Genomic DNA, 26,742 nt, shown 5'->3' with positions numbered 1-26,742 from the left:
ACAGGGTGGCAGCTCCATCCCTACAAACCACTCCCTTTTACAAACTGGTCCATGGTGGTCAGTGCTGGCTCTGTGTCAGAGTAGGTGGCTGACAGCTACAGATGACCCTGCAAGGACACCCATGGCATCACAACATTCTATCATTAGTTTACTCTGCTTTCTCCTTTTTGACAGTGGCCAAATCACTCACACTGACAGCCAGGACAGGGACTGTGGCCACAGCTTACCACAAATTGGACATGGTCATGAGATGCAAGTCCTGTTGCTTTCTTTGCCATCAATGTTTGGTGTCAGAACAGATAAATTTCTCCTTCTTCCTCTCCTTGCTGATTGGGTCCAACATTGAGGATGGTATTACAGTGCCATAGAAACACCAATGAGGCCTGCCTGCTTACAGAGAGGTCTTTGTGGTTTGCAGAAATAGCAGTCACAGCTCTGTGGGTTTTTCCTGTGAATTCACAGAAGGCCAGCCTGAAGAAGGAATATTTTTTCCCCTCTTATCATTGGATCCTTCCACCTTTCCCTTCAGACTTGCTAACTCAATACTGCTCACAGGAATTAAACACAGGCTGGTTCCATGAAAAATAAAAACAAATAAATTTTCTCAATAATTAAAATTATTCCCCTTGAGTACCACACCCATTAGATGTGTTGATGAAAAATGTGGGAGTTGACCTAACTCACTGCTTCCCTTGAGAGCATGGCTCAGCCTCAGACAGAGGTGAGGCGGGAGCTGGGCCGATCTCTGGCGGGAGGAAGGGTCTTGTGCCAGCCCAGAGAGCCTGTGCACATTGCCAGGGAACAGTTGTGCCCTGCATGTGCCCCCTGTGCTCACCCAGTGCCCCGTGGAGCTGTAGGGCTGCTCAGCTGAGGGGCAGGGAGAGGAGCAGGAGGGTGCATGTGCAGCTGAGCCATTCCTGGAAAGCACAGGGCTCTGGGCTCCCTGCTGTCCCAGGGCAGCCCAGAGGCCAGGCTGTTCCTGTGGCAGCTCTGTGGAGGTGGGTCAGGGTTTTCCCCGTGGGCTGCTTCAAAGGGCTGCCAGCAGGAGCATGCTTCCCTGTGCAGCTGTTTAGAAGGTTCCAGGAAATGTGTCCCATGAATTACGGAGCTTTATATGCTTTAGATTTACATGGTGGACTCTGTTACGTTTTGTGTCTCCACTTTGCAGGCCTGACTGGCTACCCTATTGCTAAGAAGCTTCCCCAGATACGTCCCTCTTCACTCCTTCCCTCAGAGAGATCTTCTTCCTTCAAGCCAAGCAAGATGTATAATGAAGAGAAAGAGAAATGTAAAGCTAGCACTGGCTACAAAGATATCAGAAGAAACAGCCAGGAGCTGAGCTCAGATGGAGAAAGCTGTAAGGTAAGGAGACCTAGCTGAGATGGGAGATTTTCTGTTAAAGTGCTGTAGGCAGTGCTTGGAGACCTTTTCCTGTGGTGTGAGCCCAGGGAGGCAGCTGAGCCAAGGAAGAGCTCAGCTGGACACTGCACTTCAGGATGCCTTTGCCATGGGTGTGTAGTGCAGACTTCATGTCCTCAGCACGCATCAATAACAGGAGAGGTCACTGAATGGTTTCTGGGCTGTGTCATGGTTCCTCCTCTGTCTTATGGCTGAGAAAACACCAACAAGCAGTCAGAGCAGCTGAAGTTGGCCACTCTGGAAAAGCAATCCTTCTCCCTTTAGTAACCCACATGTATCTGTGAACCACCTCCATGTCTTGGTGGTGTTTTCTGTCAGCTGTGTCTGCTGTGGATGGAAAAAGGTCTTTGCTGGAACAGGCAGTCCTGCAAAGTCAGGTTTGTCTCAGCTTTTGAGTGGTACAGCCATGCCCTCTGCACAGTTGTCTCTGCTGCTATTCCAAGGTTCCATCAGCTTCTGAGCAGCTGTGTGCTCTGGCATGGCTTTGTCCAGAGGGAAGGGGTGGGAGGTGGCTGTGGGGAGAGCAGCCCAGAGCCCAGACCCACGATTGCCTTTGCAGCAGGGCCAGGACCTGCACTTGTTCTGGGTTTGCTGTGGGGTGCAGGAGGAGGCAGATGAACAACATCTTTGATAGGCAGAATGTCCAATCAAAGGCTTGGGTACTTGATTTCAGCCTTGCTGAGAAAGGGCCCAATGTGTCCCTGGCAGGAGCTGAGCCTTTCACTGCAGTTTGAACACGTCCTGATTTGGCTCTTTAGCTGGCCCAGAAATGCTGGGATACTAAGGATGGGTGTGCATTTACCCCGCTGCCTCCACCCCCCTTCCTGGCCATGGCATGGGGGCCCTGGAAGAGCTTGGGCAGGCAGCAGAGACCTTGCAGAGGGCAGCAGGACAGGGAGCTCTGCTGAACTTCCTAAATGCCAGTGAGCCTGAGGTGATGGTTGTGTGGGAGCTGGAGAGCAGCGAGCATCCCGAGAGCTCAGCAGCATGTGGGCTCAAAGGCTGCTGGGGAACGGTAGGAGGGAAGGGCAGCAGCAGAAGAAACGAGGGGCTTGAGAAAAGCAGGCCTTGACATCCTGCAGAACGGCTTTGTGGGGACTTGGCTGGAGATCAGCACTGGCTGTTAGGTAGCTTAGGGGCAGGGAGAGAATAGTGATCTATACCCACTCCCATGCCATCCAAAAGGCCAGTGGAGGTAGTGCTACCTCAGAACATCTTGACGTCAAACATGTGGATGCCAGCTGGGAAGGCAGCCACACTTGCACCGAAGTGAGAAGGAGGGGAGTGCTGGGGAATGTGTGACACGGTCTCTCCCTCACCAGTTCCCTTTGCATTCCCCATCCTGGGCCAAGTTGCTCCATCAGTCTGACTTGTCTTTTCCTGCCAGGTGCCACTTAATAGCATGGCTAAATGTCTTGAGGCAGGAATGGAGGCAAGGCTGGATGCTTGGTCTGAGCACTCTGTTCTGCTCTTTCCAGGCTTCCTTGGTGCATTCCACTGAAGGGGATATGAAGAAGGGGTCATTGGGACAGCCTTTGAAGCCTCCAATACGCAAGGCAGGAAGTCCCCTTGTTAGCAGTGCTGCCGGGTCTCTGCGAAGCTCTCTCCAGCGGGATTTCCAGGAGTCCCGGGAGATGAGGTAAGCCAAGGTGCCTGCTGCTCCAGTGTGCTGTTCCCCTCGCTTTTCCCATCTCATGTGGTTATTTTGCGCAGTCAGCTGTCCCATGTATTTAGGCAAACCTCTGTGTATTTGCCTTTTTGCTCATCTATGATGATCCAGCACGGTGTGAAACCCTACACCCATGCCCCAAGAGCAGAGGTGGTGGTGGTGGTGGTGGGGAAGAGGAGGCAGGGCTTCAAAGCACCTCTAGATGAGTCCTCTGCTGGACTTGGCTATTGTTTCAGACAGAGCTTGGCCAGCTCTGTGTGACTCCAGAAATGGAAAGCTTAGGGAAAATTAATCAGCTTTGCATCATTGGGAGAAATGCAGCAATGTTTGCAAATTTTTGGGTCAGAAACCCACTGTTGGCCACTGGGAGTAGCTACAAACGGAGGCCATTTTCCATGGGAACAAGAAGTAATTTCCGCATGCTCTGGGTATCAGCTCAGAGGTGGCATTTGGGGCTGTAAGGGAATGCTTGGTCCTCTGTTCTGTAAGCTTTAGTTTTGGAGAAATCCTGCAAAGTTTACAAATTTTGAGGTCAGAACCCCACTTTGGGCCAGTGAGAGTGGCTGCAAAGGGAGGCCATTTTCCATGGGAACAAGAAGTCATTTCCCCAGGCTCTGGGTATCAGCTCAGAGGTGGTGTTTGGGGCTGAATGGGAATGCTTGGTTCTACTTACTGTCAGCTTTAGGTATGAAGAAATCCTGCAAATTTTTAGGTTGTAACTGCTCTCTGGGCCAGTGTGAGTGGCTGCAAAGGGAGGCCATTTTCCATGGGAAAAAGAAGTAATTTCCCCAGGCTCTGGGTATCAGCTCAGAGGTGGCATTTGGGGCTCCAGTGGCATGCAGGGTCCTGGTATCTGGCAGTTTTAGTTTTTGTGGAATCCGGCACTGTTGCCAAATTTTTATGTGGGAACAACCACTGTCAGCTAGTGTAAGTGGCTGCAGACGGAGGCCATTTTCCATGGGAAAAATATTTCCTCTCCTCAGGGTCTGGGTGTCAGCTCAGAGATGGCATTTCGGTCTCAAATTGCATGTAGGGTCCTACTATGTGTCACCTTTAGTTTTGGAGTAATCCAGCAAAGGTTGCATATTTTTATCTTGCTACACCTGTGGTGGCCAAATGCAGCATGAGTTCTTGGTGGGGGCAACTTTGGTTTGAGAGAAATCCTGTGCCATTTGGAATTTTAGGTGGTGGAAACTCCCTTAGGGCCACAGGCCCCTGGGCAGTGCACGGAACCTTGGACTTGAACTCCGTCCCTTTTCCCTGTCAAACAAATCTCACCCCCCCAGTGTGTAGATGTCAGTTCGGTGGAGGTGTCTGGCACTCCCAGGGCAGCCTGAGTTCTTGGTGGGGGCTGCTTTGCTCTGGGAGAAATCCTGCACCGTTTGGAATTTTAGGGGGCAGATGGCCACTTGGGGCAACAGGCCCCTAGGTGGGGCAGAGGTCCCTGGTGGTGAATGCTGGCCCTTTTCCATGGGAAACCCACAGCCTGGCCCCTCCTGAGCAGTGGTGTGCTGGTTTACTCTTAGTAATGGTGGCTGGGGCCTTTGGCCCTCTATATCTCACACTTCCTTGGAATTTCTTCTGGCTGTTCCCCTGGCAAGCATCTTCTCCCCCTTCCCTGTTTTAAAGCTTCCTGTTCCAAATCTCTAGTCTGCTACCTTCCCTCCCCTTCAAACAGGAATGGGGAGTGGAAAGCCCTTTCCTGGGGCTGTTTCCCAAGGGTTCCAGATCAGCTGCAAAGGAAAAGCCATGGTGGGAATGATGGGTGGTGGTGCCTCTGAAGGGCTTCTAGCACCCCAGGGCAGGTGCTGCTCTAGGCTGGGTGACTGCGGGTAGGAGCTGGGGAGGGTTGCAGGTGATTTCAGAAGGTGCATTTCCCAAATGTGCTCATTAGCTTGTCTGAAGGCCATCAGAAAGCCAAGAGCAGTTTCTTGATCGAAAATAGAAACTTGAAAAGCATTTCTTTCAAGCAGATCCTCATTTCTGATCCTGGGATATGCCCTTCTCCCTTGCTCAGGGAGATGTTCAGCCCAAGGAATGCAAGTTTTTCCTCTAGCAAATCAATTTTCCTCTAGCAAATCAATGTCCTTGAAACATCTAACATATTTTTAACATAGCTGGGGGAACTTTTCCTGTGAGAGGCAAAAATTATCACAAAATTGTGATTAAATTTGATTTCCTTTTTGGCTTTAAATTAACCTGTAAGCTGGAGTATTGTAAAATCCAGGTGAACCTAATGGGAAGAATGATGATGTCCAACTCCAGTTCAGAAGGCTGAATGATTTCTTTATTATAACTATGTTATAATACATTAATATACTATATAAAAGAAGATACTAAAACTACATACCTACTTTCTCTATCATATCTAACTACTAACAACTTGTGACCCTGCTCTTGAGAGTCCCGACACAGGTGGATCCGATTGGCCATCGGGCCTAAACAATCTTCACCAGAATTCAATCAAGCAATCACCCCAGGTAAACAATTCTCTAAGCACATTCCACATGAGAAAAACAAAGAGCAAAAATAAAAATTATTTTCTCTTTCTCTCTCTCTGTACACCTCTATAAAAAATCCTGAGACAGAAAAAATTGTGCTACCACACTGGAGGATTTTGTATCACCCAAGGAAAACTATATGGTAATATTGGCATTTCTTACTTCCTAGGTGCTAAACCTTCAAAAATGCAAAGCTGCACCTGTGCAATTCAAAAAGAGGTGCAACACATTTTTGTGCCACTGTTACATCAGTGTTACTTCTTCTGGAGCAAAGAGATGCCACTGCTTCCTTCAGCAAAGCCTTGGGGACCCAGAGGCAGAGGAGAAGCAGCAGCAGGCCGGTGGTCAGGCTGGGGTCTCTCCTTGCCTGCTTCCCCTGGGCGGTGGAGACATCTGTGACCTAGGACTGGCATAGTTTGGTACCTCAGCAGAGCACAGTGGGCAATTTTCTTCAGAATTTCAAACTTTGGATTTGGAAACATGTGCCAAATAGGAAAGTAGTCCCAGTCTAGCAGAGACTAGAGTTAATGTGAAGGTGTGGTGCTAACTGGTTTGCCTTGCAAAGGACCCAAACTCCCAAGAATCCAAGTCCAGCTCTCACTGTCCTATCTAGCACTCTCATGCAGCTCCTCCCTCCCACTTTAACTGATGCATGATGTGCCCTTTCCTGCAGAGACAAGGAGCTGGACACTGACCTCCTAATTCAGAGCCAGAAAAGTGGGTTCAGTGTTTGGTTACTAACGCCTGTTGGCTAAAACCCTGGGGAGCTGGGCACTGGGCTTCCATTGAGATGTCTTCCCTAAAACTGTCATCCCAGCTTTCATCTGTTCAAAGTCTCTCCTGTTTATCTGTTTCCCTTAACCTCTCTGCTGTAGTGCTTCATTTCCAGGGAAGATCAATAAAGGAGTTAAGCTAACTGGGTCTCAGGGCATCTGTAACAGTGGCTCTTCCACTGCCTTGCTCTTTGGAGGATTTTCATTATGTCACTCAAAAACACTCCAGTGTGTTTCAGGGCAAAGGTTGTTAGATCTTCTTCACTGACTAATTTTTTTTTTGTGCTTCTTTTTTAAACAAAATTTATGATCCAGCTCAAGTGCTGGAGGGCTGCTTACTGTAATGCTTCTAACAAAATTTATGCTGAGATCTCCTTCTCCCATGTCATCTAGTTCCTCTGGTTTTCCTGGAAAAAAAGAAAACAAAATCCCACAAAAACACCAGTGAAGCCAAACACTGTGAAACAGGATAGAAATTTAACAAGGTAGAAATCCATTTCAGATTTAAGTGAAATGTGCTGTTTTAAAGTCTAGTAACTCTACTGTGCTCAAGGCTCCCTGTTCTTGCAAAAAACTTGTACTCACAAAATTACCACAACCAAAATAAAAAATGTGACCTTCAAAAATAAAAAGAGCCCCTTGAACTTTGAAAGACAAGAGCCTAAAGCTGAGGCTGCAAGAGATGAACAAAACGACCAGAGTTCTCTCTGTACAAGAACTAATAAAAACTAATTGCAAGTTGTAATGCAAAACCAACAAAATAAATATGCAAGAACCTATTGTGAAAGTCTGTGCATATGTACAAGTAAAGAGAATAAAAAAAGTTAAAAAATTCTCAAAGGCACCCAAGTCCTTTAAGAAGAACAATCTCCACATGTGCCCAGTTCTAAAATAAACATACCAGCTTTACAACTTTTACAAGTTGTGAAGTAAGTTTTTTTTCCACAAATCAACTGCGTACCAGCAGCCAAAGCCCCATCCCTGCAGGTTACTTGCCAGCATGTTCACATCAAGCTTTCTGGTGTGTTTGCTCTGGGACTGATGGGGCTGCAGATAGAGAGGGAGAGCAGGAGCAGATCTCTTCAGGGTGGGAGAAACAGTCCTTGTGGGAGGCATGGAGCGGGGGGACCAGCAGAGCACTGCACTGATCTTTGCTCCACATCATCACAATCCACAGAAAACTGCACGGTCAAGCGCCATGTGCTCTTGAGCAAAAAGTCTTTGGGGTTAGTCCAGGAATAGATGAGAGACCTCTCAGGAAAAAGAGCCCTCTGAAGAGTTTTCTGGGTTGATTTCCCTGCCTGAAGCACTGCTAGTCTGGGAGTGGGATGCCCGCCAACCTGGAGCAAGCACTTGGCTCCCACAGCTGAGCATCCCTGGGCCCTGCATGTGGGGCAGAGGCAGGAGGCTGTCGCACATGAGGGCAGGACAAGAAGCAGAGATTCCCAATCCACAGCTGGACTTCACAGCTGCAAAACCTTCCTGCTGAAAGTGATGAAGTGATGAAGCCAAATGGCTGTATCCTTTCCTGGAGCGGTAAGCACCTGGAGGTAGGTCCTGTCAGTGTGACAGTGGCGCTGCTGTGGTGGAGCAGGACAGAACAGCCCAGGTCACAACCATCACCAGGCCTTGCCTTACCTCTTCTCCTGTTGGTTTACCTTGTCTTATGAGGTAGGTCTGAAAAAATAGTGGAGAAAGCCCTTTGCTCAGCCTTTTTCTGAATTAGAACAGATGACTCTGGCACACAGCAGATCCACATTACTTGGGATGAGAGCCACTGTTCTGTGGAGGCAAAGCTCAGCCCATCGAGGGCTAGAGGCAGCCACTGCCTAGGACATGCCATGCCAAGAGCTGTGCTTTCACCGCGGGACATGTGTGCGTGGACACACACACGTGTGCCCAGCTGCCTCCTCAGGGCTCTCCCTGCACATGCAGCCATAAATGGATTCCAGCACGATTGCATGAGATTTGGGAATAGGCAGATTAGAGGGCTAACCACAGGCAAATGCAATAATGGAAAAGTAGTCAAATAAATAGAATCGTGCTCCCCCCCCCCCCCCCCCCGCCAGTAAAGGATTCCAGCCAGGCCTTGAGTACATTTAGGGTAAGGGGAAATCAGGCACTGGACATGGAGATTACCAAGGATCTTGGAAACAGGACATGCTGCTGAGAGAAAAATCCCAACAGCCTTACCTGCATTGGTCAGTGTTTGCTTGGATGCTGCTTTGGACCAGGCTGACCCTTTTCCAGTGTGGAAAGCCAAGGCCAGCATTGAGGTAGGTGCCTTCTCCCTGTCCCCTGCCACAGCAGCAAGCCAGGGCAGGGCATAAGCAAAGATCAGACTTGTTCTGCTTTCTGGCCTGTCAGTAACCAAGTGACTTTTCTTCATTTAGCTACACAAGGAGAAGAAGAGCTTATTCTGCCAGCATAACTTCACCAAGCACAGGTGATCAGAAACATGGACTATTCATTTCCCATAGTTATCAACCAACAAGCAGCAGATTTTTCCACCTTGATAGTCCTCTTCATTGGCCAACCAACCAACCAACCAACCAAACAAACAAAAAAAACCCCAAACAAACAAACAAACAAAAAAAACAAAACAAAAAACCCACAAAAAAAAGACTCCAAACAATCTTACAAATAATCTCAGATCTCACATCAGTACATGCTCTTGCAATGTCACTCTCAGCACTCTCAGCGCTTGCATCTGCCTTTTAAATACTTGCAGGGATGATGACCCCCGACACTTCCCTGGGCAGTCAGTTCCAATGCTTGGCAAACCTGTCCATGGAACTTTTTTCCTAACATTCAACCTAAATCTCCCTTGGTGCAACTTGAGGCCCTTTCCCCTGGTTGTAGCAGGTTTCATAACCTTATAACTCTGGAAATCTGACTACAGACAGGAACACTGAGCCCTTTTGTCCAGCCACATCAGACAGCAAGCTAAAGAGCTGAATATCAAGTCCAGTCAGGAAGAGCATAAAAGGTCGTTTGGCTGATGCCAGGAAGCCAGTCAATGGACCTGAGCAATTTTTGATCATCATTTCCTTATTATCTAGTTGTTAACACTGGGGCTTCAACACTTCCAGAGTTTAGTACTGAGATCCTGCTACTCTATTGGCTTTAAAGGTCCTGCTGCCACCATCCCCACCCTGCTGCACTAAATCTTACCCTGAATTAGGGTGCTAATTCTAACCCTAATTAGGGCTGTTCCCATATTGCCAATTGAGCCTAATTAAAAAGGGAAAAGAGTTGGTTTTTCCTCAAAGAGAAAATAAGTTTTAGGAAAGGCACTAACTTGGACATTGTTGGTCTGATTCCTATTTTTCTCCTGCTTCTCCCCCTCCTCACACAGATCCAGACCCATTAACTAGACCTTTTGGTAGGAATGCCATTCTGAACCCAGGGTTTGCTTGCTCTGGCTTTGCTCTGCACTTGGCTAGCCAAGGGCAACTCAGGAGGCTCAGAGTGGATTTTACTGTGCTCTGCAACTACCTGGAAGGAGTTTGTAGTGAGCTGGGGGTTGGTGTCTTCTCCCAAGTAACAAGTGACAGGACAAGGATATTAGAGAAAATTTCTTTACCAAAAGGGTTGCCAAGCACTGGAACAAGCTGCCCAGGGAGGTAGTTGAGTTACCATCCCAGGGGGTTTATAAAGACATGTAGATGTGGCACTTAGGGACATGGCTTGGCAGTGCTGGGTTAGACTCAAAGACCTTTAAGGTCTTTTTCAACATAAATGATTCTATAATTCTGTGACACTACAGCTCAACAAGCCTAACACCAAGGACTCACCCTGCCTTTACCTACTGGTTCAGTGCAAAGAGGCTTAAGAACACAGTGCAATGCTGCCATCCCATGACTTTGGAAACCCCAACCCAGGAATCCCACATTCCTCACTTCAAAACCCACTTAGAGGTCAAAGAGAGATTATTTTTTTATATAAGTACATTTTCTGATCTTCTAGCCTCAGAGCTCATGCAATGGAGCTGGGTCATAGCTCAAGTTTTGTCCTGGAAAAGGACTTCTGAAATTTAAAGTTGAGCAGCTCACAGCATCCCCTGAACTGCATCCCCAGGTCAGGGCCACCAAAGTGCTGGATCAGGCCAGCTGAAAGTCTCCTGTCTCCAGCAGCAGACCCTGAGAAGGTCTTAATGCCTGGAAATAATTTCCTCATGAGCAGGAGGGGATGCCTTTGAGTATGCCACCCCCTGATTGATTCTTCTCTATGAAGCTGCCCAATCACTTTTCAAAGCTCTGCAAAGGTTTGGCAGCCCCAGCACCTCAGAGAGATAAGCTCTACCATTCCAGGCCATGGAAAGCAGTGCCTCACCTGGCCTATTTGAACACACCAGCAAGAGATTTATCTGCTGCTCCTGGTTCTTCTAGTACAGGACAATGAATGGTCTTTTTTTATCCACCTGCTCTCTACCATCCTTGTAAGCAGCTCTTCTCCAGACTAAGATAACCTTATATATTTAATGATTCCTCAACCAGAAGCTACTCAGAAGACTTTGATTAACTTTGGTGCCTTTCTTTGAACACTTTTTTACTCTTCTGCGTGTGGAAGGAGGTGGGTGCAGCATCTTCAGGGCAGCCCCTGTGGTACCAGCATTTGCTCTGCGTTTGTGGAGGAAAATAATCTTTTTTCAAGAGGGGTTTTACACCTCCAAAGCAAGCTTTGAGCATGGTATTCCCAGTCTCACGGTGCTGCGTGTTGCTTGGTCCCTCGGCTGAAGGCATTTGTTGGTTAGGAGAGCCAAGAGCCCTGGTCGGACCGGAGTCTGCAGTTCAATCCTGCCATCTGCAGCTCCCAGCCGGAACTGCGGCAGCATCTCCTGCCCGCCTGCAGGTGGGCAAACGACCCCTTCTTTAAATATCCTTCTCAGGTGAAGTTTCTGGGCTTAAAATTCCCGGTGGAGAGAAACAGGGCTTGAAGAGGAGTGAATATACTGTAAATGAGATAAAGTCTTTTATCAAATGATTAAGTAGTTAAAACACACACCCCTGACAAATTGATATTAGCCTCGGGGGAGTGTCTGCCCATCAGCAGTACAGGGGGCTTTTAGCTGTATTGTTTCCCAGAAGTTCTTACACAATCTTTCAATTTTAAGGGGGGGGGGAATGTTTGTTCAAATACTTTGCCCAGGAAATTCCAACTTGCCAAAACTTTGCATGCCTTCAATGCCTTTTCATGAAATCATAGAATGGTTTGGGTTGGAAGGGATCTTAAAGATCAATCCCCTGCTACTAAACCAATTCTTCTGCTGGCATGACCCTCTGAGCCACGCCCAGCTGGATCCCAGTTTAACTCTGGGAGCTGTCATCATCCCCTCCCAGATCTCACCACTTCAGATCCCTGTGCTGGAGGAGAACATCTTGCTCCATCCATCTGAAATCCTGTACTAGCATGACATAGCACATCCCTGGATTAATGAAGTCTTCATTAAATCACAGCATATCTCATCAAAGTAAAAGAGAAACAATCTGTTCCTGACCTAAACATTTCTACCTCTGACTTTCTGCCACTGGGTACTCTTGAGTCTCAGGCCTCTCTAAAAGCTCTCCCATGTGCAGTTAATAGTAAAAGGGAGTTTTGGAAATCCTGTCCTCTTTTTTATTGACTCACTTTGGAGCGAGAGAAGGAAATAATTCTTCAATCCCTTGGTTGATTGAACAGAATCAATACATCCATAAAGTGTCTTGTAAGCCATGAATATCTGCATAAAGGCCTAATGCCAGTTACTTTTTGTTAATGCTGTGTTAGAAGTACATAATTATATTCAAATAATCAAATGCTCTTGCTTAGTATCTCACTCAAAATTCCCATCTCAGTAACAGCAGTCTGTTCAATAGAGAAATTATTTTTTTGGAGGCATGACTCATGAGTCCCTCTAATGTAGGTCAGTGGGAATGTGTGTCAATCCACCACTGGCCTGGCAGCACAGAGGGCACATCCTGAGACACAGCCCTGATGGCTCAGTGATGATACCACAGCTTCCTGAACCTTTCAGCAGCTTTGCAAGCAGCTCCTGGCCCTTGTCTTCCTCAGTTTGGCACTTCCAGCTCGACAAAGCAAAGCTGTTTGCACAGCCTGCTGCCTCTTGGATGTGACTGCGGTCCCACAGCATGATCTTCTCCCAGCCTCGGGGACAAGGAGCGTAATAAGGCCTTAAAGTGAAATTGCACAAGGGTAAAAGCCCAGAAATTATTTTCACAAATATGGTTTAATGGGAAAAGGCTTCTTCTGTCCCATATTCTGGCAAAGCCATGCCTTCACATCTCAGCAGCAGAGCTGACTGATTGCAGACGTCTGCCTTTCCTAGGAGTTGTTCACATGAAGTGAACATGAAGTAGGAGAGCTGGATCCGTCACCTGCTCCAAGAGTGAGCCAGAGGTGCTGGTTCCCAGCATCTGTTAGCATGGAGCTGTCAGGTCAGCTGTCTGTTGGTGCCTGGAGGGACACAGGGTTTGTAAGATCACCAGAAGGATCTCCCTGTCAGCACCAGGAGCAGCGGCAGAGCCTGCAGGAAACATTTTCCCATGGCTGTGGTGACCCAGGCCTGCACACAGGAGTGTGCCAAGATCTCCTAGTTTGCCTGGTGTGACTTTCATGATTTTTCCAGGAACCTCCCCAGAACATCTCTGCAGTCACCTCTGGAACGGGCACTTGCTGGAGGGGCTGGTGCTTGCCCCAGGAAACTTCTGCAGTGGCACAGAAAGTGCTGCCTTTGCTCTCCCGTACCCAGGCCCAGCCATGCCCAACTTCATACTCACTGCTCCTTATTCCAGCCAGGCCACCTGGTGTCCTGCCCCATGAAAGTGCTGGGAGCTTCTGATGCCTCTTTTTGGGACGGAGGGATGATGTCAAACCCTCCCCAGGCCAGAGCCAACACCCAGATGAGGGGTTTGAAATGCTGAATGTTACAAAGGCCACGTAGAAGTCCAGAATTCCCTTCTGCTGCCTTTAAGGAGAATTCTGCCTGGCAACCAGGGCCCAGAAGAAAATGTCCAGGTCCACCACAGCACGTTGTTGCTTTTGGCTTCCTAACATCTTCAGACTGATGTGGAAGGCTTTGTCCAAGGGACTTCTGTGGTAACCAATGATATCTAGGAGCTATGGGTAAGGTGTCCAATGCATCTTCTAAATTTGATTAAACATTGTGCTGGCCTTCACTGATCACCCTAAAAGCTTGAAACTGTTTATTTTTTTTTTTCAGTGGGAGGAAAAAATCCTTTGGTTTCATCTGATATAATAATAAAAAAGGAAAGCTTTTATGCCAGTGTCTAGGAGGAAAAAAATATCAGAAAAAGAAAAATCTGGCACTCACAGCTACAATTTTCTTTTAGCCATTCTTCCTCCAATCCAGTAAAATCAAGACAGCCTGACAATCTCAGTTTCATTTCATATCTCCTCTCACCTCTGAGTTCTAGAGCACGTGGAATGCTGGTTTGAAAAAAAAAAAACAAAATCAAAAACCCAAACAATTAGTCACATTAACGTTTCTACAGGTTAATGACTGTGTTTAGGTCTTGCAAATCATATACACCATTGGTAAGCAAAGCACCTTCCTGCTCCATGGATGGAGATGCAACTTGTGTCCCTCAGAGATAAGGAGAAGGGGTTTTAGGCCACAAAATCCAAGGGTGATGGAGAAGGTTCACCCCACAGCTGTACCTCTCACCTTGTGTTGGCATTTCTCCCTGTATGGAGCTGGGAACCAGCATTACAGCCCAGCTCCTCAGCATCAGGCAGACAAAATAAGTCAAGAGGAGAGAAAGGTGGATCTAAGACAAAGGATGGGCGAGAACCATTCCTCCCACTTTTCACTGCAATATTCCTGCAGATTTTTTTTATTGTGAGAAAGCTCTACTCCACTAAGCTGCTTTTTCCCTGATTTCAGGCTAGAACATCATTTGCAGTCTGCTCTGCTGACTCAAAATGCCTATGGGATATCACCCTAGAGAATACTCATTCTACAGAATACCAAGTACCTTTCATATAGGCAATAGTATTCCCTCTCTCTCTCCATGGTAAGTATTTCTGCTCAAACCCTGGGAATGCTTCAGGAGATGCATTCATCATCTGGCTGAATAATTCAGCCTATGGAGATGATATATTTCCTCCCCTTTTCTTGAATGCATTGCTTTAAAATGCATAATACTGTTTGCACAATAATCTTTCATCTTGCACAGCCAGCCATGATACAGAAGTATTTCTGTGGCAGCTTTGCCTTTGATGCTGGGTGGCATCAAATCTAATGGATGGCATGTAAAGCAAGGAAATAATATTTCCTCAAGTGGAAAGCTGTATGTAATGTTTAACCAGCACCAGCCTTACGTGGACCACTTCTTCTCTCAGGGAAAGGACATGGGCTGGCTCTCCCAGACCTTTGGTATCCCAGAAACAATGTCAGATTTTCTTGGGGTGCTACAACAAAGATCCTTCCCACGGTGGCTTAGGGAAGGAGGGGCAAGGGAAGGACTTGGATTTAAGCCTTGCATCTTCTTCCTTGAAGTACTTCAGCTCTTCCCAGGGGCTTTGTGAGGAAGAGGTTTTTGCTCGCCAAGAGCTGCGAGCAGTGAGACAGGACTTGAGGGCAGGGAGCCTCTAGATGTCACTGCCAGACAGCAGAAATGGACCCCAGAGCCACGGCGGGCTGGGGACACCCGGCTCAGGCACAACTGGAGGCACAGCTGGCGGCAGGAACACAGGGTGGCAATGGCCAGGCTGGTGGGGGGCATTGGAAACCTGCTCTGAAGAGGCTGCTGTGCTTTGGGATTGCCTGGGCATCCCCCTCCCCAGGGCTGAAAAGGTGCAGCTATTGCAGGGTGGGACCAGGTGCGAGGAGAGCAGCCAGAAATTTCAGGGTAAGGTGTTTTCGTGTGAGGAATTACCAGGTAAGAGTGAAATGTTTCAGCTGCAACCCTGTGGCAAAGAGATCGTAAATACAGATGCTAAGGCTAGGCTCCACAGTGCCAGATAGACCTGGCAACCCCCACCAGAGAAATGATCCCAGACTATGTGTCTGTGCCCCTGCTAAGCCACCTGAACATGGGGAGGGGTCTCTCTTGACAGAACTTCCATCTGCTTCCTACTCAGAGAAGGACAAGTACCTCTTTTGAGAAAGGGTCACCACCCTGCTGAGGGCAGCAGCCAGAGCTGAGCATTCCCAGGCACCCCTCCAGGCTGGTATTCCTCCACTGGAATCCCAGTCCCTCACTGCTGCACCCCTGCTGGAGACAGGCCTGTGAGTCTGCAGCCCGCAGTCAGGACATTTGCTGTGGCATGGCACGGCTGTTCCCTGCTTTGAGAAATGCATTGCATTAAGAAACAAAAATAAAAACCATTAGTCCCCCACCATAAAGGGGACAGGCCAGTGGGCTGCTCACAAGCAGGGTCTCACCCAGCCTTCCCCTCTCCAGCCATGCATGTGGTTATGGAACAATGAGCTCTTTTTTTTACCTTGAAAAATGTTTTTGTTTTTCTGTATAAATTGCAGCAGCAGTTTCTCTGTGAGAGACCTGAGGCACAGCCAAAGGGAGAGAGGGCGGTTCAGTTGCTCCAAAACTGGCCATGGACACCTCCAATCTCCCATGCCACAACAGCAAGATGTGTTCACTGAGGTGTGGGCATCAAACCACAGCCTCCAAGGTGCCTGGGAAAGCCTTGACCCAGGCTGCTTGCTCAGGAAACCGACCCTGTAGGTAAGACATGTGAGAACTTCCTCCTCTGTCCATCTTGGCATGATTTGGGCACAACCTTTGGCAGGCAGATGTAAGACATGGGGCCTTTGGGTCTCAGGAGAAGGGCAGTAAGCCGGAGGGCTCCAAGATCCAGAGATGCAGAGATTATTCTTGCAGGGTCAGCTGTCACCACTCTGCACCAAAATCCTTCTAAAGCCAATGGCTGGCTTAGATCCTGCCTAATTTCATCAGCTCTATATCCCATCTCCTGTGCTAGCGAGTTCAGCATCACTAATCTCATCTGCTTCAGCCTCCTTCTTACCCTCTTGAGGGCTTTAGCCTCATGAAGATTTAAAAATAGAGCATTTGTTCGAGGTCCTTCTCTTCAATTTCTAACAGCAGATTCTCTTAGGGCTTTTCAGACTTGTGTCCCTGAGGACTAGGAACTGATTTTAATCAAAAAAATTAGAGAGGATATTATCATAATTGGATGACTCTCAGAGCCTTCACAAGTGCCAGAAACCTCATGGGGACCGCACTCACATTTCAGAGCTGGCAAACACAAATGAAGGGGCCTGAAGATTTTAATAGAGGCACCATCCCCGTAAAGTTGGCCTTCACAGCTTAATCACACAAAGATGAAATGTAGAAGTTTTCTCTCTTTATCTAACACCCCACTGATCTGAGCTGCCTTTGTTTTCAGTGTTGGCCCCAGTATTTGTGAAATGTATTAAGCTTCTTGTTCCTTTTGGAAATAACAGTCACCGCTTTATTATGGCCAAATCATTGCTTTTCTCCCTTATAGGCCCCTTTTTTTCTTCAGGCTACCAAACACCCTTGACTTTGTTCGTGGGATGGTTAATCAACAAGTCTGTCACAATGATGGATTCCTCCTGAATTGTTGCTTAATTAGCTTGGTTGGAGGTATAAATCAAGTGGAATACAAATTCTTCCAATGCCACAGACAGGCAGCCATGCTCAGCTTGACAGCAGTGAGTTATTACTCTGCCCCAGTGCAGGATCAGCCTGCAGGCACCGGCCTGCAAAGCCAGAGGGGCCAAGGGTTGGTCCCTGAGAGTGCTGGTGTGCACAGAGCCACACACAGCTGGGTGAAGGGCTGCTGGGATGGAGCTGAAGGTGGGCTCTGTGCCTGGGGACACTTCCCAGAGCATCAGCCCCAGCAGCTGCTCATGGGGAGACAGCCCATGGATAGGTCATGTTTCTCACCAGGGGTGCCTGGTGTCTGTGTCTGCTTTTTAAAGAAGAGGAAACATTTCAGTCCATGGCCAGGCTGAGTTATGAGACACGGATCTTTGTCTCCTGACAGGCAGAATCGCCTTCCACAGAAAGGCAATTATGCATCTCAACAAAAGGAGAAGTAATACATGGGCTGCAAATTAAGATTTTTAAGATTAATCTTAATGGCTTGGTATTTTTATAGATGAGACTTTCACATAACAAGAATTTAAGTATTTAAACCAGTTGACTTGAACTGAGTTTTGCAACTTGAACAGAGATGACTTCTCTGTAGCTACAAAGAGCTTGTTTCCATCAGGTCTGAGCCATCTTGAGCACTGCTGAACTGTGTGGTGGAATTCATCCAGAAGTACTTGGAGTTTTTTAATTATCCTTTTTGAATTCCCAGGCTAAGCTACATAAACCTTTCTCTGAAATTATTCTACTAATAAACCTGTTTAGCGAAGCATATTTATTTTTCCATGGCCTCCTTTTTATCTTCTCTCTTTGCCGACATTTGCAGAGGGCTTAATTAGTGAGTAACGATTTCAGGTGGGATGTGTAAGTCCCACTCTGAAGAAGGAATCCACTTGTTCAAAAATTACTGAAAAAAAATTAAAATAGTCTAATTTTACTGATTTTCCCTTGCTCTAATTTTCAGTAGAAGAGTAAGTTCAGTGGCCCCTCTTGCCCAGGACATACCTACATGAGTAATGCTCTCCAAGCTGCTGAACGAGGCAGTGACACAACACAGACTGTCCCCATGATAACAAAGATCTGCGTTTCATCTTTACCTTGTGATGTAGTTGTTGCTCCAGTGTGCAACATCTCCCTGGCAAATGGGTAAATCTGTTGCTAATGAGTGGATGCCTCAATGGAAACCTGTGCAGAGGGTCTGGGTGAGGCACGGTGTGAATTTTATTGCCATGGCAACCCGGGATTTCTTTCGTCCATTGACATTTGCATCCTTCTTTTATGGCATTTTCACAAATACAGTCTTCATAATTTTTTTTCCAATAACTGAGTGGAATAGATCACTAAATTTGCTGTTAATACCATGATAAAAAAGTATGGAAGTGAAGTTCATGTGTGGGTACAGAAAGGTTACAGTTATTTTGCAGGTTTAACTTAAATTTTTGAGCAGGAATTATGTCCCTACATTTTTAAAGACATCAGGAAAGAGGAAGAGAATGCAGTTCAGATAAACTTTTCTATTCCCAAACAGTCCTAATATAGATTCTGGAAGTAAGAAAAAAGCACTGAACAATCTGTTCTATATCTCTAATATGCCACCCTATTTCTGTAGCAAATAAAATGGAATACCTATAGTTGATGAACTTAAAAATGCCTAAGACTTTTTTTTTCTTTCTAATTTATTAATAAAAAATATAAAGAAAATTAAAAAGCTTCTGGCATTATTTATGAATTATGACTAATTTCTTCAATCATTTTCTGGCACATATAAATGGCACACAAGAAAATTAAGCAATAATTAAAATAAAACTGTGTCTTAATTGTTTATGTAACCTACATCTTACACATTCCTTTCACACAAAAGGCATGGGTCTGTTCTTTTTCATAGTGGAATTAATGGAGCTGTTCCTAACTTCTGTATTGTTTATAAGAAGATGAGAAGAGATTACACTCAACACTTCCAGCTTGCCCAGACCATTAGGAACTACCAGCTTGCCCATGGAGTACTTTCATTAGCAATTCTTCTCTCTCCAAGGCACCTCCAGTTTGCCTGGAAAGGACTCTTCATCCCAGCATCTGAGTGCCACCAAGCATGAGGACACCTGGCTTCACTCCTTCACAGTGGTTTTTCAAGAACTCCGTGGATGGCTTTTGTATGGGATGGCCTTGGGCGCTGCTGTACTGAGGAGGAAGAAAAGTCACCTAAAACAGAGGTAAAGAGACTCACTCAGAACACAGCTAGCTTCAGGTCAGCCTTTAGGAATCACTGATGGGAATATTTTTGCCAAGAGAATTTTTTCAGCGAATTCCAAGGGTGTTTTCCCACATCAATCACAGTTTGTTAGGCTCCAGTTTTAACAGTTCTGATCCTCTGAAGGTCCTGTGCCACGATTACCCAGGCTCCAGCTGCAAGTGTCTGCTAAATTGCTCAAGTGAACTGCTTACAAACACCCTGCAGGAAGGATTTCATTCCAAACCAGTAAGTGAAAATTATGATTAATTATATATTCCCAGAAGTTATGATCAGTTTATGAATGATTCATGAAAAAAAGACTACTAAATAGACTATGAATATAATTTGCAAGCAATAATTTAAGCAACTTCATCTCCAAAGGCGAGGTCCTTACCTAATGATAGTCTGCAGTGCAAGTGCTGGGTGCAGTGTTGTGAATATTCTGTTTCCACACACCAACACATCAAAATGCAGGTTTGCACTGTCCACAGCTCTGAATGCAAAGGGCAGACTTTCAAACAAGCAACTGTTTGCAGGCAGAGTTAGGGGGGTGAAGGCATCACAGTGCTGAGTGCTGAAGCCCAGCTCCTGCCACAGCTGGACACACTGGGTGTAACCAGGAGCCAAGAGGGAGGAGCAGCAGGGCGCAGATATTGTCCTGGAGACAAGGTGAACGACATGGAGCATCCCTGCCTTGGCTCTGAACCTACCATCCTTTCTCCCTGGGGGAGTGTAATTTACACCCCAGTGATACATTTCCCCTTCCAACTTCTCGCCAAAACTGGCATCCAATGCAAACTTCCTTCAGAAACAGGGTGTGAGACACCAGAGATGCTGTTCCTGTATTATTTATTTCTGTAATTCCTTCTGTAGGAAGGGTTAGCTGGATGCAGCTCATGGATTTCAAAGAATGTCATGGGTTTGAGGTTTTTACTCCATTTTTGGACCAGGCTGATAAGGAAAGTGTCTGATTTGCTCAAGGATGCTCCACAAGTTCCTGGGATCAACTGCCCCTCCACTGCACATTTTACTAAGGATTGTGTTTCCTCTCTGCTTTCTCCTCAGTGACAAATGTTTGAGACCAGCATTCACTCTTTAACACACTGCCATTGGAACAGTTGCATCACAGAGGGTTAGCAGAAGCACCATGGCCGCGATGGGTCTCGGATGTATAAACAGCACAAGTTTTGCAGGAAAAGGCAGTCTTTCACAAGAACCACGCAGCAAAACTGGGAAGTCCAGAGGAAAGAAGTCCCTCTCTAGGCCTGACACGAAGGCAGCAAACATCAAAAGAAGCACAAGGTAGGGACTGTAGTTCAAATGTAAACCAAATCACGTAATTCTGTTAAAAATGTGAAATCAGACTGACCAAGAAATCTAAGTTACTTCCTATACCCACCCTCTATTTGACTGTACATTTGCTGCTGTGTAAAATATGCAGAGGTAATTGCACTCCTCAGAAGCCAAAAAGTAAGTTATGCTCTCTCATCTATTATTTCAGGTAGGGCCAAGTTTCTAGCTGAGCCATTGGTGGACTGCTTGACTGGTAAGGTCATTAGCAATTCCCCAGAAAAAAATAGCCCAAAGGCCAATTCCCTTTGCAGCCCTTCTCATGCTGCAGGTCTCACGTCTTTCCCTCTTCCTCTCACAGCTTCTTGTCTCAAAACCCCCCATAACTCCAGGCTGAGTGGGCCCCACCCTCTCTTGTCAGCACTGAGGAGATTTCTTACCATGACCTCTGGCATCTCTCTAGGAGTACATGACAAGAGTCAGCCACTGGAAAAAGGAAAAGAAAAGGTGCATTTAGACAGTGATGGTACACCAAGTCTTCAGACTTGTCTCAGGACCACCTGGGGTGACACAATGACTGTAGTCCTTTTGTACTGCACCAGATAGTTAAGGGATTTTGGAACTGCCTCTTTCCCTTATTACAATTCAGACCCAGAAACTCTTTCCATATGTTGTTTTCCATGACAAATTATTGCAGCAGCTGCAGCAGGAGCAATTGCTGGGAAAGGGTGGCACCTGCCTGATTGCAAGTGGAAGAGATAGCAACTTCTGAGAACCTGGCTGTCCTACAGACTACTCTATAAAATAGATCCAGGTCCTCTGCTTGCAAACTGTGCTCTGCCCTTGGTGCAAAACAGATTTAATGAACAATGAGGCTCTGCACTAACCACAGAGTGTAAACAGGAGCTGGTGAGATTGTAAAAAATCTTTTTGAACACTGCGTTGTCAAATAACAGTCCCCAGACTGATAAAATGCAGTACTCAGGCATATCACTATGGAGCACAGCAGGATTTTTGCTTCAGACTAGCTGATAAAAAGCCTGGTGCATCCCCATTCAGTAAGCTATCCTTCAGGCTGTGCTTTAAAGACAAACAGCAGCAGCAAGCATTTGTTTGCTGTTTCTTTCTTAAAACCAAGATGTTTTCCAATTCAGGATTAACAGATGGGGCAGTAAGAAATGAGGGCATGGATTGTAATTTTTTTTCTTTTTTTGTCACTTTCTCAAAGTCACTTTGTGCAATGTTTCCAGCAATGACAGGCTGGTGTCATTAAGGGAAGACTCCATGCCTTGGCCAGGGATGGCCACCTCTGAGCTGTGCACCAGTGGGGCCAGGGAACCCCAGGGAAACACCTCCCACACAGGATGTACTTCCAGCCAGGCAAAACCTCCACCACTATTTGCTAGGACAAAAGCCTAGCAACACACATCACACATCATCTTTAACTTCACCCTTCTGCTAACATGTGCTCCCACTTTGGAGCTGGAGAGAAGAGGAGGAAGGAGAATTCTTACCTCCATTGCTGTCATCAAAATTTGTGATCCACCCTCTGCTAAGTTTTGGAATGCATCTAGGAGCAGAACAAAAAAAAACTTATTTCATGAGGAAGAAGCAAGAATGCAATGCAGACATAAGGCTGTGGCAGCTGAGGAGCAGAGCTGCAATCCCTGTGCTGGGATGCTTTGCCTGGCTCAGGTGTCCTGCCTGGCCACATCTCATTTCTGTGCTGCGTTTCCCTTCTGCCTTGGCCCTTGGATCACAGCTTGGGAAGGCATCCCAATTTTGGGGCCAGAATTTGGCAGAAGTGTAGGGACAGGCAGTGCTCAACGTGGCTGCTTTCATCTCCTCTCATAATTTGTTTCAATTGTTTTCCTGCCTGAAGAGTGACAGGAGGATGGTGAACTAATGAAACACATCTTCCCACAGGGAAACTTCCCGTTGGTCCTTTTCCATCCTCCCTGGCAGTGAGTGATCACAGTGTGCCATAAAGAAAGTGATTCTCTTGAAGTCATTAGTATGCCTTGCAAGCCTTTTGCAGGGAATATAAATGCAGATGCTGCTGTTATTCAGCTAGAGTTTGAAATTAACATTGCTGAAAGTTTTTTTGACAGAACACTTTGCCATCAGGAAATTTAAATCCATTCAAATATTGTTATTCTATGTGCATATTTACATTGCAGTATGTCTAGGAGAAGTCTTCAAACCCAAGTGTTTGGATAAACTCAAAACACAGTATTTTGAGGGGTTTTATTTATTTTGAAATTACTTTTCTCCTAGAAGTGTGCTGTTATAACAGTAATAAAAAGTTGAAACAAATTTAAGTCTGTCTATCCTTGAATGACACATTTCTTTGGGAGCTTGGAGTTTCCTACCCTGAATGGAAAGGACTTTGTAAGATTACAGCTGTTTTGAAACCTGCCCAGCCTTAGCAAAAAGGCTGCTGGGAGAGGGTAGGAACAGGGCACAAGGGCTCATTGCTCATCTGCCCCTTAGGAGGCCACCAGAGCTACCTGTATGGCCCAGAGCAGGGAGGAAAGCTGGCACATCCAGCCCACACTGCTCTGAAGAAAGGCACGGAACAAGGAAATCCTCGTGTTGTGCCCAGTCCCTTGACAAGGCTGCAAATGTAGGGCTGGGCTCGCACCCAGCAGTCTTTTTAGGAAAAAGTGGCAGCACTGAAATTACCTCCTCTGGGCAGTGGTAAGTGTCTCTTTACTGCTTCATTAACTCCAGTTAAATAGAATTTGCAAAGAAGATGCTGCTTTTGGTTTGGGTCTCATCTCTGGCTATCTTGGAAGGATGAATAATGATTTAATGGGACAGATTTTATCTTCCCCGCTGCATTCACATCATCATAAAAGCTGACTGCCTTTTATTCCCACTTGGCACCCTTATCCTCTCCTGTAACAAACTTATTCACAATGATCTAAAAAGTTTGAGAAATGTATTCCACATTAAACCCTCTGTAAAATGATAACTGAAAGAGTGGAGAGCATTTTAAGATTCTCATTACAGACAGAAATGAAACTTTTAGATATTCCTTTCCACATGGATGCAAAGGATTTGTCTTTACATTGCTCTTAAAGTGTAAAAGGATCTTTTTTAAACGAAAAAAAAATATTATGACACTAATTTAGGCATAAAAACTTTCATCTATAGCAAGTGACATGTATAATCACAAAAAATGGGTGTTTACAAGCTTTTTTTTTTTTTTTTAATGAAAGCATTAAAATCGGGACACGCTCTGATTTTACAATGCTTTCAGAGCTGCTTCTGCTGTACTCCCTTGAAATGGGATTTTCAGCAGTGTCATCCAAGCAGATCTGCTGACCACTATTGGCCCATTAAACATCAGTGCTACAAAACACATGGGAGAAAATGAACGCTCATTTCCATGCACTGTTGAAACCCAGCTCATTCCAAAGATGAAATAAATTGCTGTAGCAATGTTCTAGCACAGGGTCACAGTTGCTGACTTTGTTTAACTACCAATATCTCCAGTCAAAATGCTTATTATTAGAGTAGCAAAAATTACGATTTTGTAAAACCGAATTTAATTTCCATTCAGGCAAAAGCTCATTTACAGACACTCCCTCCTCGCAAGTGCCAGGCAATAGCTGGATGCGACATGGGGAATGGGTTTGTTTATCCACAGAGAATACTGGACTTTCTCCTTACCAAGAAATGGCGAGAACTTTACTGAACACTGAACTGCTCTCTAGCAGCCAGTTGCTCCAGTGCACAGGAGATAAATCTGGTTCCTGGCTTGCAGGCTGCCCAAAGAGCTGCTGGACCACATCTGGGCTCGGGGCAGGTGTGTCACTTCCAAGCTACGCTGTTAGAGCGGTATTATTACGCCTTGTGTCGTGTCCCTTGTCCCTGCTCTCAGCCTGGCTTTGCAGGCTGCCCTGATGCCACGTGCCCTGGCAGTGCTGGCACTCACGGGTCATGGTGTCGAGGCGCAGCATGCAGCACACGAAGTCGGAGAAGCCAACCCTGCCGGCGGCATCGCCGTAGCGCAGCGTCATCAGGCGCAGCAGCTGCGTGTCGGTGGCCAGACCTGCCGAGGGAAGACACGCTGGAAGGGGATGGAGCAGCTCTGATGGCCTCCTGCACCCTGCCAACAAGCTGGGGACACCCCCAGCCCCCTGCCCTGTCATACATTCCTGGACAGCTTTTCCCCGACCTTGTGCCTAAGAATTGGGGTAGGGTAATGGAAAACCAAAGTCGCCTAACTCACTGACTCCCATGGCGGCTTAAGTCAGCAAGCTGCAAACACTGAGCTAACTAATCTAGTGTTATCTTGCTTTGCCTTTCTAGCTTTTATTTTCTATAAGAAAGGGTGATTTTCTTTGGCTCATAACTGTAAAAGTCTGAGCGTAGCATTTCCAAACCACTGGCTCTTTCTGCTAAAGAGGCAGTTGCTGCATTGCTGCATGCTCAGGTATTATGCTGCATAGCATGCTTGGGATTCTTAATTTTTACATTTTCTCTTCTATTAGAAAATGGTGAAGGGTGCATTTCTTTTTTATTAGCTGATTATTCGGTATTTGTGTCACAGTCTGTTTGGATGGAAATTGGTATTCAATTGAATGAGCAAAAATTGCTTTTTAGAATGATTCTTTTATTAGTTAAATAAAACTATCCTAAATGTGCTGGCTATATAAGAAGAATGATTTAAATACATTTTGCACTAAAAGCTGATTTGCAAAACAAAAGGGAAATTTTCTGCAGAGAGCTGGACTGATAGCTTCGGTTTAATGCCTTCTCTGAGACTTCAGAAAAGTCTCATTTGCTCACTCCAGGTTTTAGTAGCTCAGCTGGATGTGAAGTAACTTTCTTGCTTTTTCAACCAGCTCTAAACTTTTCTGTTTTAAATGAACTCATCATGGAGCTAAATTAGTTGAAAAAGCAGAAATAAAAGAAATGGCTTTTCTACACCTGTGTAGGGGGAGAGAGAGCCGATGGAAGTGGTTTAGTACCACCATTGACAAACTCTGGTTGCATGAGCCTAGTTGGAGGTCTCCAGCAGGAAGCAGGTACATTATGCTGAATAATTAAAGAATGGAAATACATTTGGGCTTAAGATACATTTCAAATTAAAGTAAACATGATTTTCTATTCTTTTCAAATGAGATAAAGACAGTAATTAAAAATTAATCTAATAAATTAAATGTCTTCTTTGAGTCTGGTTTTAAACCACTGTAGCAGTGAGCAATGAATTCTATTTTTAACCTTTTGAAGACAGTAGGAATTCTATCAAGCTCTCTCCAGACACCACATTCCAGCAAATATTACTTATGGGATGCTACAGTCAAGTCTTACATTAGTAAAACACCAAGAATTTGGCCTGGTCAGTCTGGGATACACTTGCTCTGAAATCTGCTCACTTGGCAATGTCTCTAAACCTCATCAACCAGACTGAAGGGTCAGTCCTCTCTGTTCCCAAGACTTTCCAGCTGATTTGTAAGACCACTCTCCAAACCTTTTATCTGCTGGATTCCTCTCTCTGGTTTTAGCCAAGCTTTTAATTACTGACTTGATGTTTCCCTATTTATAAAATTTATTTTGAATTATTTGCTGTTGCCAAAGAGGAGTCTGTAAATATATCAGGACAATGCTGCTGTATTTCAGGGCAGCACTGCTGTTAATGCAGCTGGCCTGCTTTACTCTGATCCATTATTATTATTGGAAACATTAGGAAAACAGTGAAAATTAAGCACACACTGCAGTGTTTTGTTGGGGAAAGCACTGAACACTTCAGGGAACAGCTGCCTAGGAGCTGAACTTAGATATATTAATACCATTCCCAGAGGTAGCACCAAGCTTCCGTATGCCTTCTGGGGTTCCTGCTCAAAAGCCAGGACAGGGATTGTCCCATTGCCAAGTCAGATTCAAATGCAGATGTCAGGCTCAGAGGGCAGCAAGAATGAGCTTGTAATTTCCTTCCCCACTCAGAACTACTTGTAGCCAAACATGTATTGAATTTGCCACCTAACAGTGCCTGTTTGTCCCTTCAAACAGCTGCACTGTTCTGGCTGACAGGACTTTTCCATGTATAATTTTCCTCCCAGTTTTACACTTTAGCATCTTTCTCACAGAATGGCCCTGGCAACTTCTCCTTTGACATTTGGTACATCAGTGCTGCACTTCTCAGACAGGTGCTGATGCTTTCCCCAGCTCTCAAAAATATTATATATGCTTATATAAAAAAGCTCTTTTTGCCCAGCAGCAAAAA

The 26,742-nt window shown here is 45.9% G+C and overlaps 1 protein-coding gene and 2 long non-coding RNA genes across 5 annotated transcripts in view; 2 read left to right on the top strand and 1 right to left on the bottom strand.

The window, feature by feature from the left end:
* Positions 1 to 12,629: 12,629 nt before the first annotated feature.
* On the top strand, positions 12,630 to 19,116 carry LOC137471549 (uncharacterized). 3 transcript variants are annotated; one of them, XR_010997695.1, is made up of 5 exons: positions 12,630 to 12,799; positions 14,269 to 14,398; positions 15,868 to 17,043; positions 17,966 to 18,027; positions 18,924 to 19,116. It is a non-coding gene; the product is annotated as an uncharacterized lncRNA (long non-coding RNA). The 3 variants fall into 3 exon arrangements; XR_010997693.1 differs by lacking the exon at positions 12,630 to 12,799 and adding an exon at positions 13,180 to 13,487; XR_010997694.1 differs by lacking the exons at positions 12,630 to 12,799; positions 18,924 to 19,116 and adding an exon at positions 13,180 to 13,487 and having other exon boundaries at positions 17,966 to 18,632.
* Positions 19,117 to 20,497: 1,381 nt separating this feature from the next.
* On the top strand, positions 20,498 to 23,507 carry LOC137471551 (uncharacterized). The gene is made up of 2 exons (XR_010997696.1): positions 20,498 to 21,820; positions 21,924 to 23,507. It is a non-coding gene; the product is annotated as an uncharacterized lncRNA (long non-coding RNA).
* Positions 20,936 to 26,742, bottom strand: part of CAPN13 (calpain 13) — a 77,280-nt gene continuing 71,473 nt past the window's right edge. The window contains exons 21-23 of the mRNA XM_068185970.1: positions 24,448 to 24,564; positions 22,019 to 22,074; positions 20,936 to 20,990 (exon numbers count right to left, since the gene is read on the bottom strand). Coding sequence (XP_068042071.1) covers positions 20,964 to 20,990; positions 22,019 to 22,074; positions 24,448 to 24,564 — 200 coding nt within the window. The 3' untranslated portion in view covers positions 20,936 to 20,963. The remainder of the gene's footprint in view (positions 20,991 to 22,018; positions 22,075 to 24,447; positions 24,565 to 26,742) is intronic.

The sequence above is a fragment of the Anomalospiza imberbis genome, chromosome 3, assembly GCF_031753505.1.
Source record: "Anomalospiza imberbis isolate Cuckoo-Finch-1a 21T00152 chromosome 3, ASM3175350v1, whole genome shotgun sequence".
NCBI lineage: Eukaryota > Metazoa > Chordata > Aves > Passeriformes > Viduidae > Anomalospiza > Anomalospiza imberbis.
The sequence above is the reverse complement of the archived record's forward strand: the minus strand, read 5'-3'. Positions and strand labels throughout refer to the sequence as shown.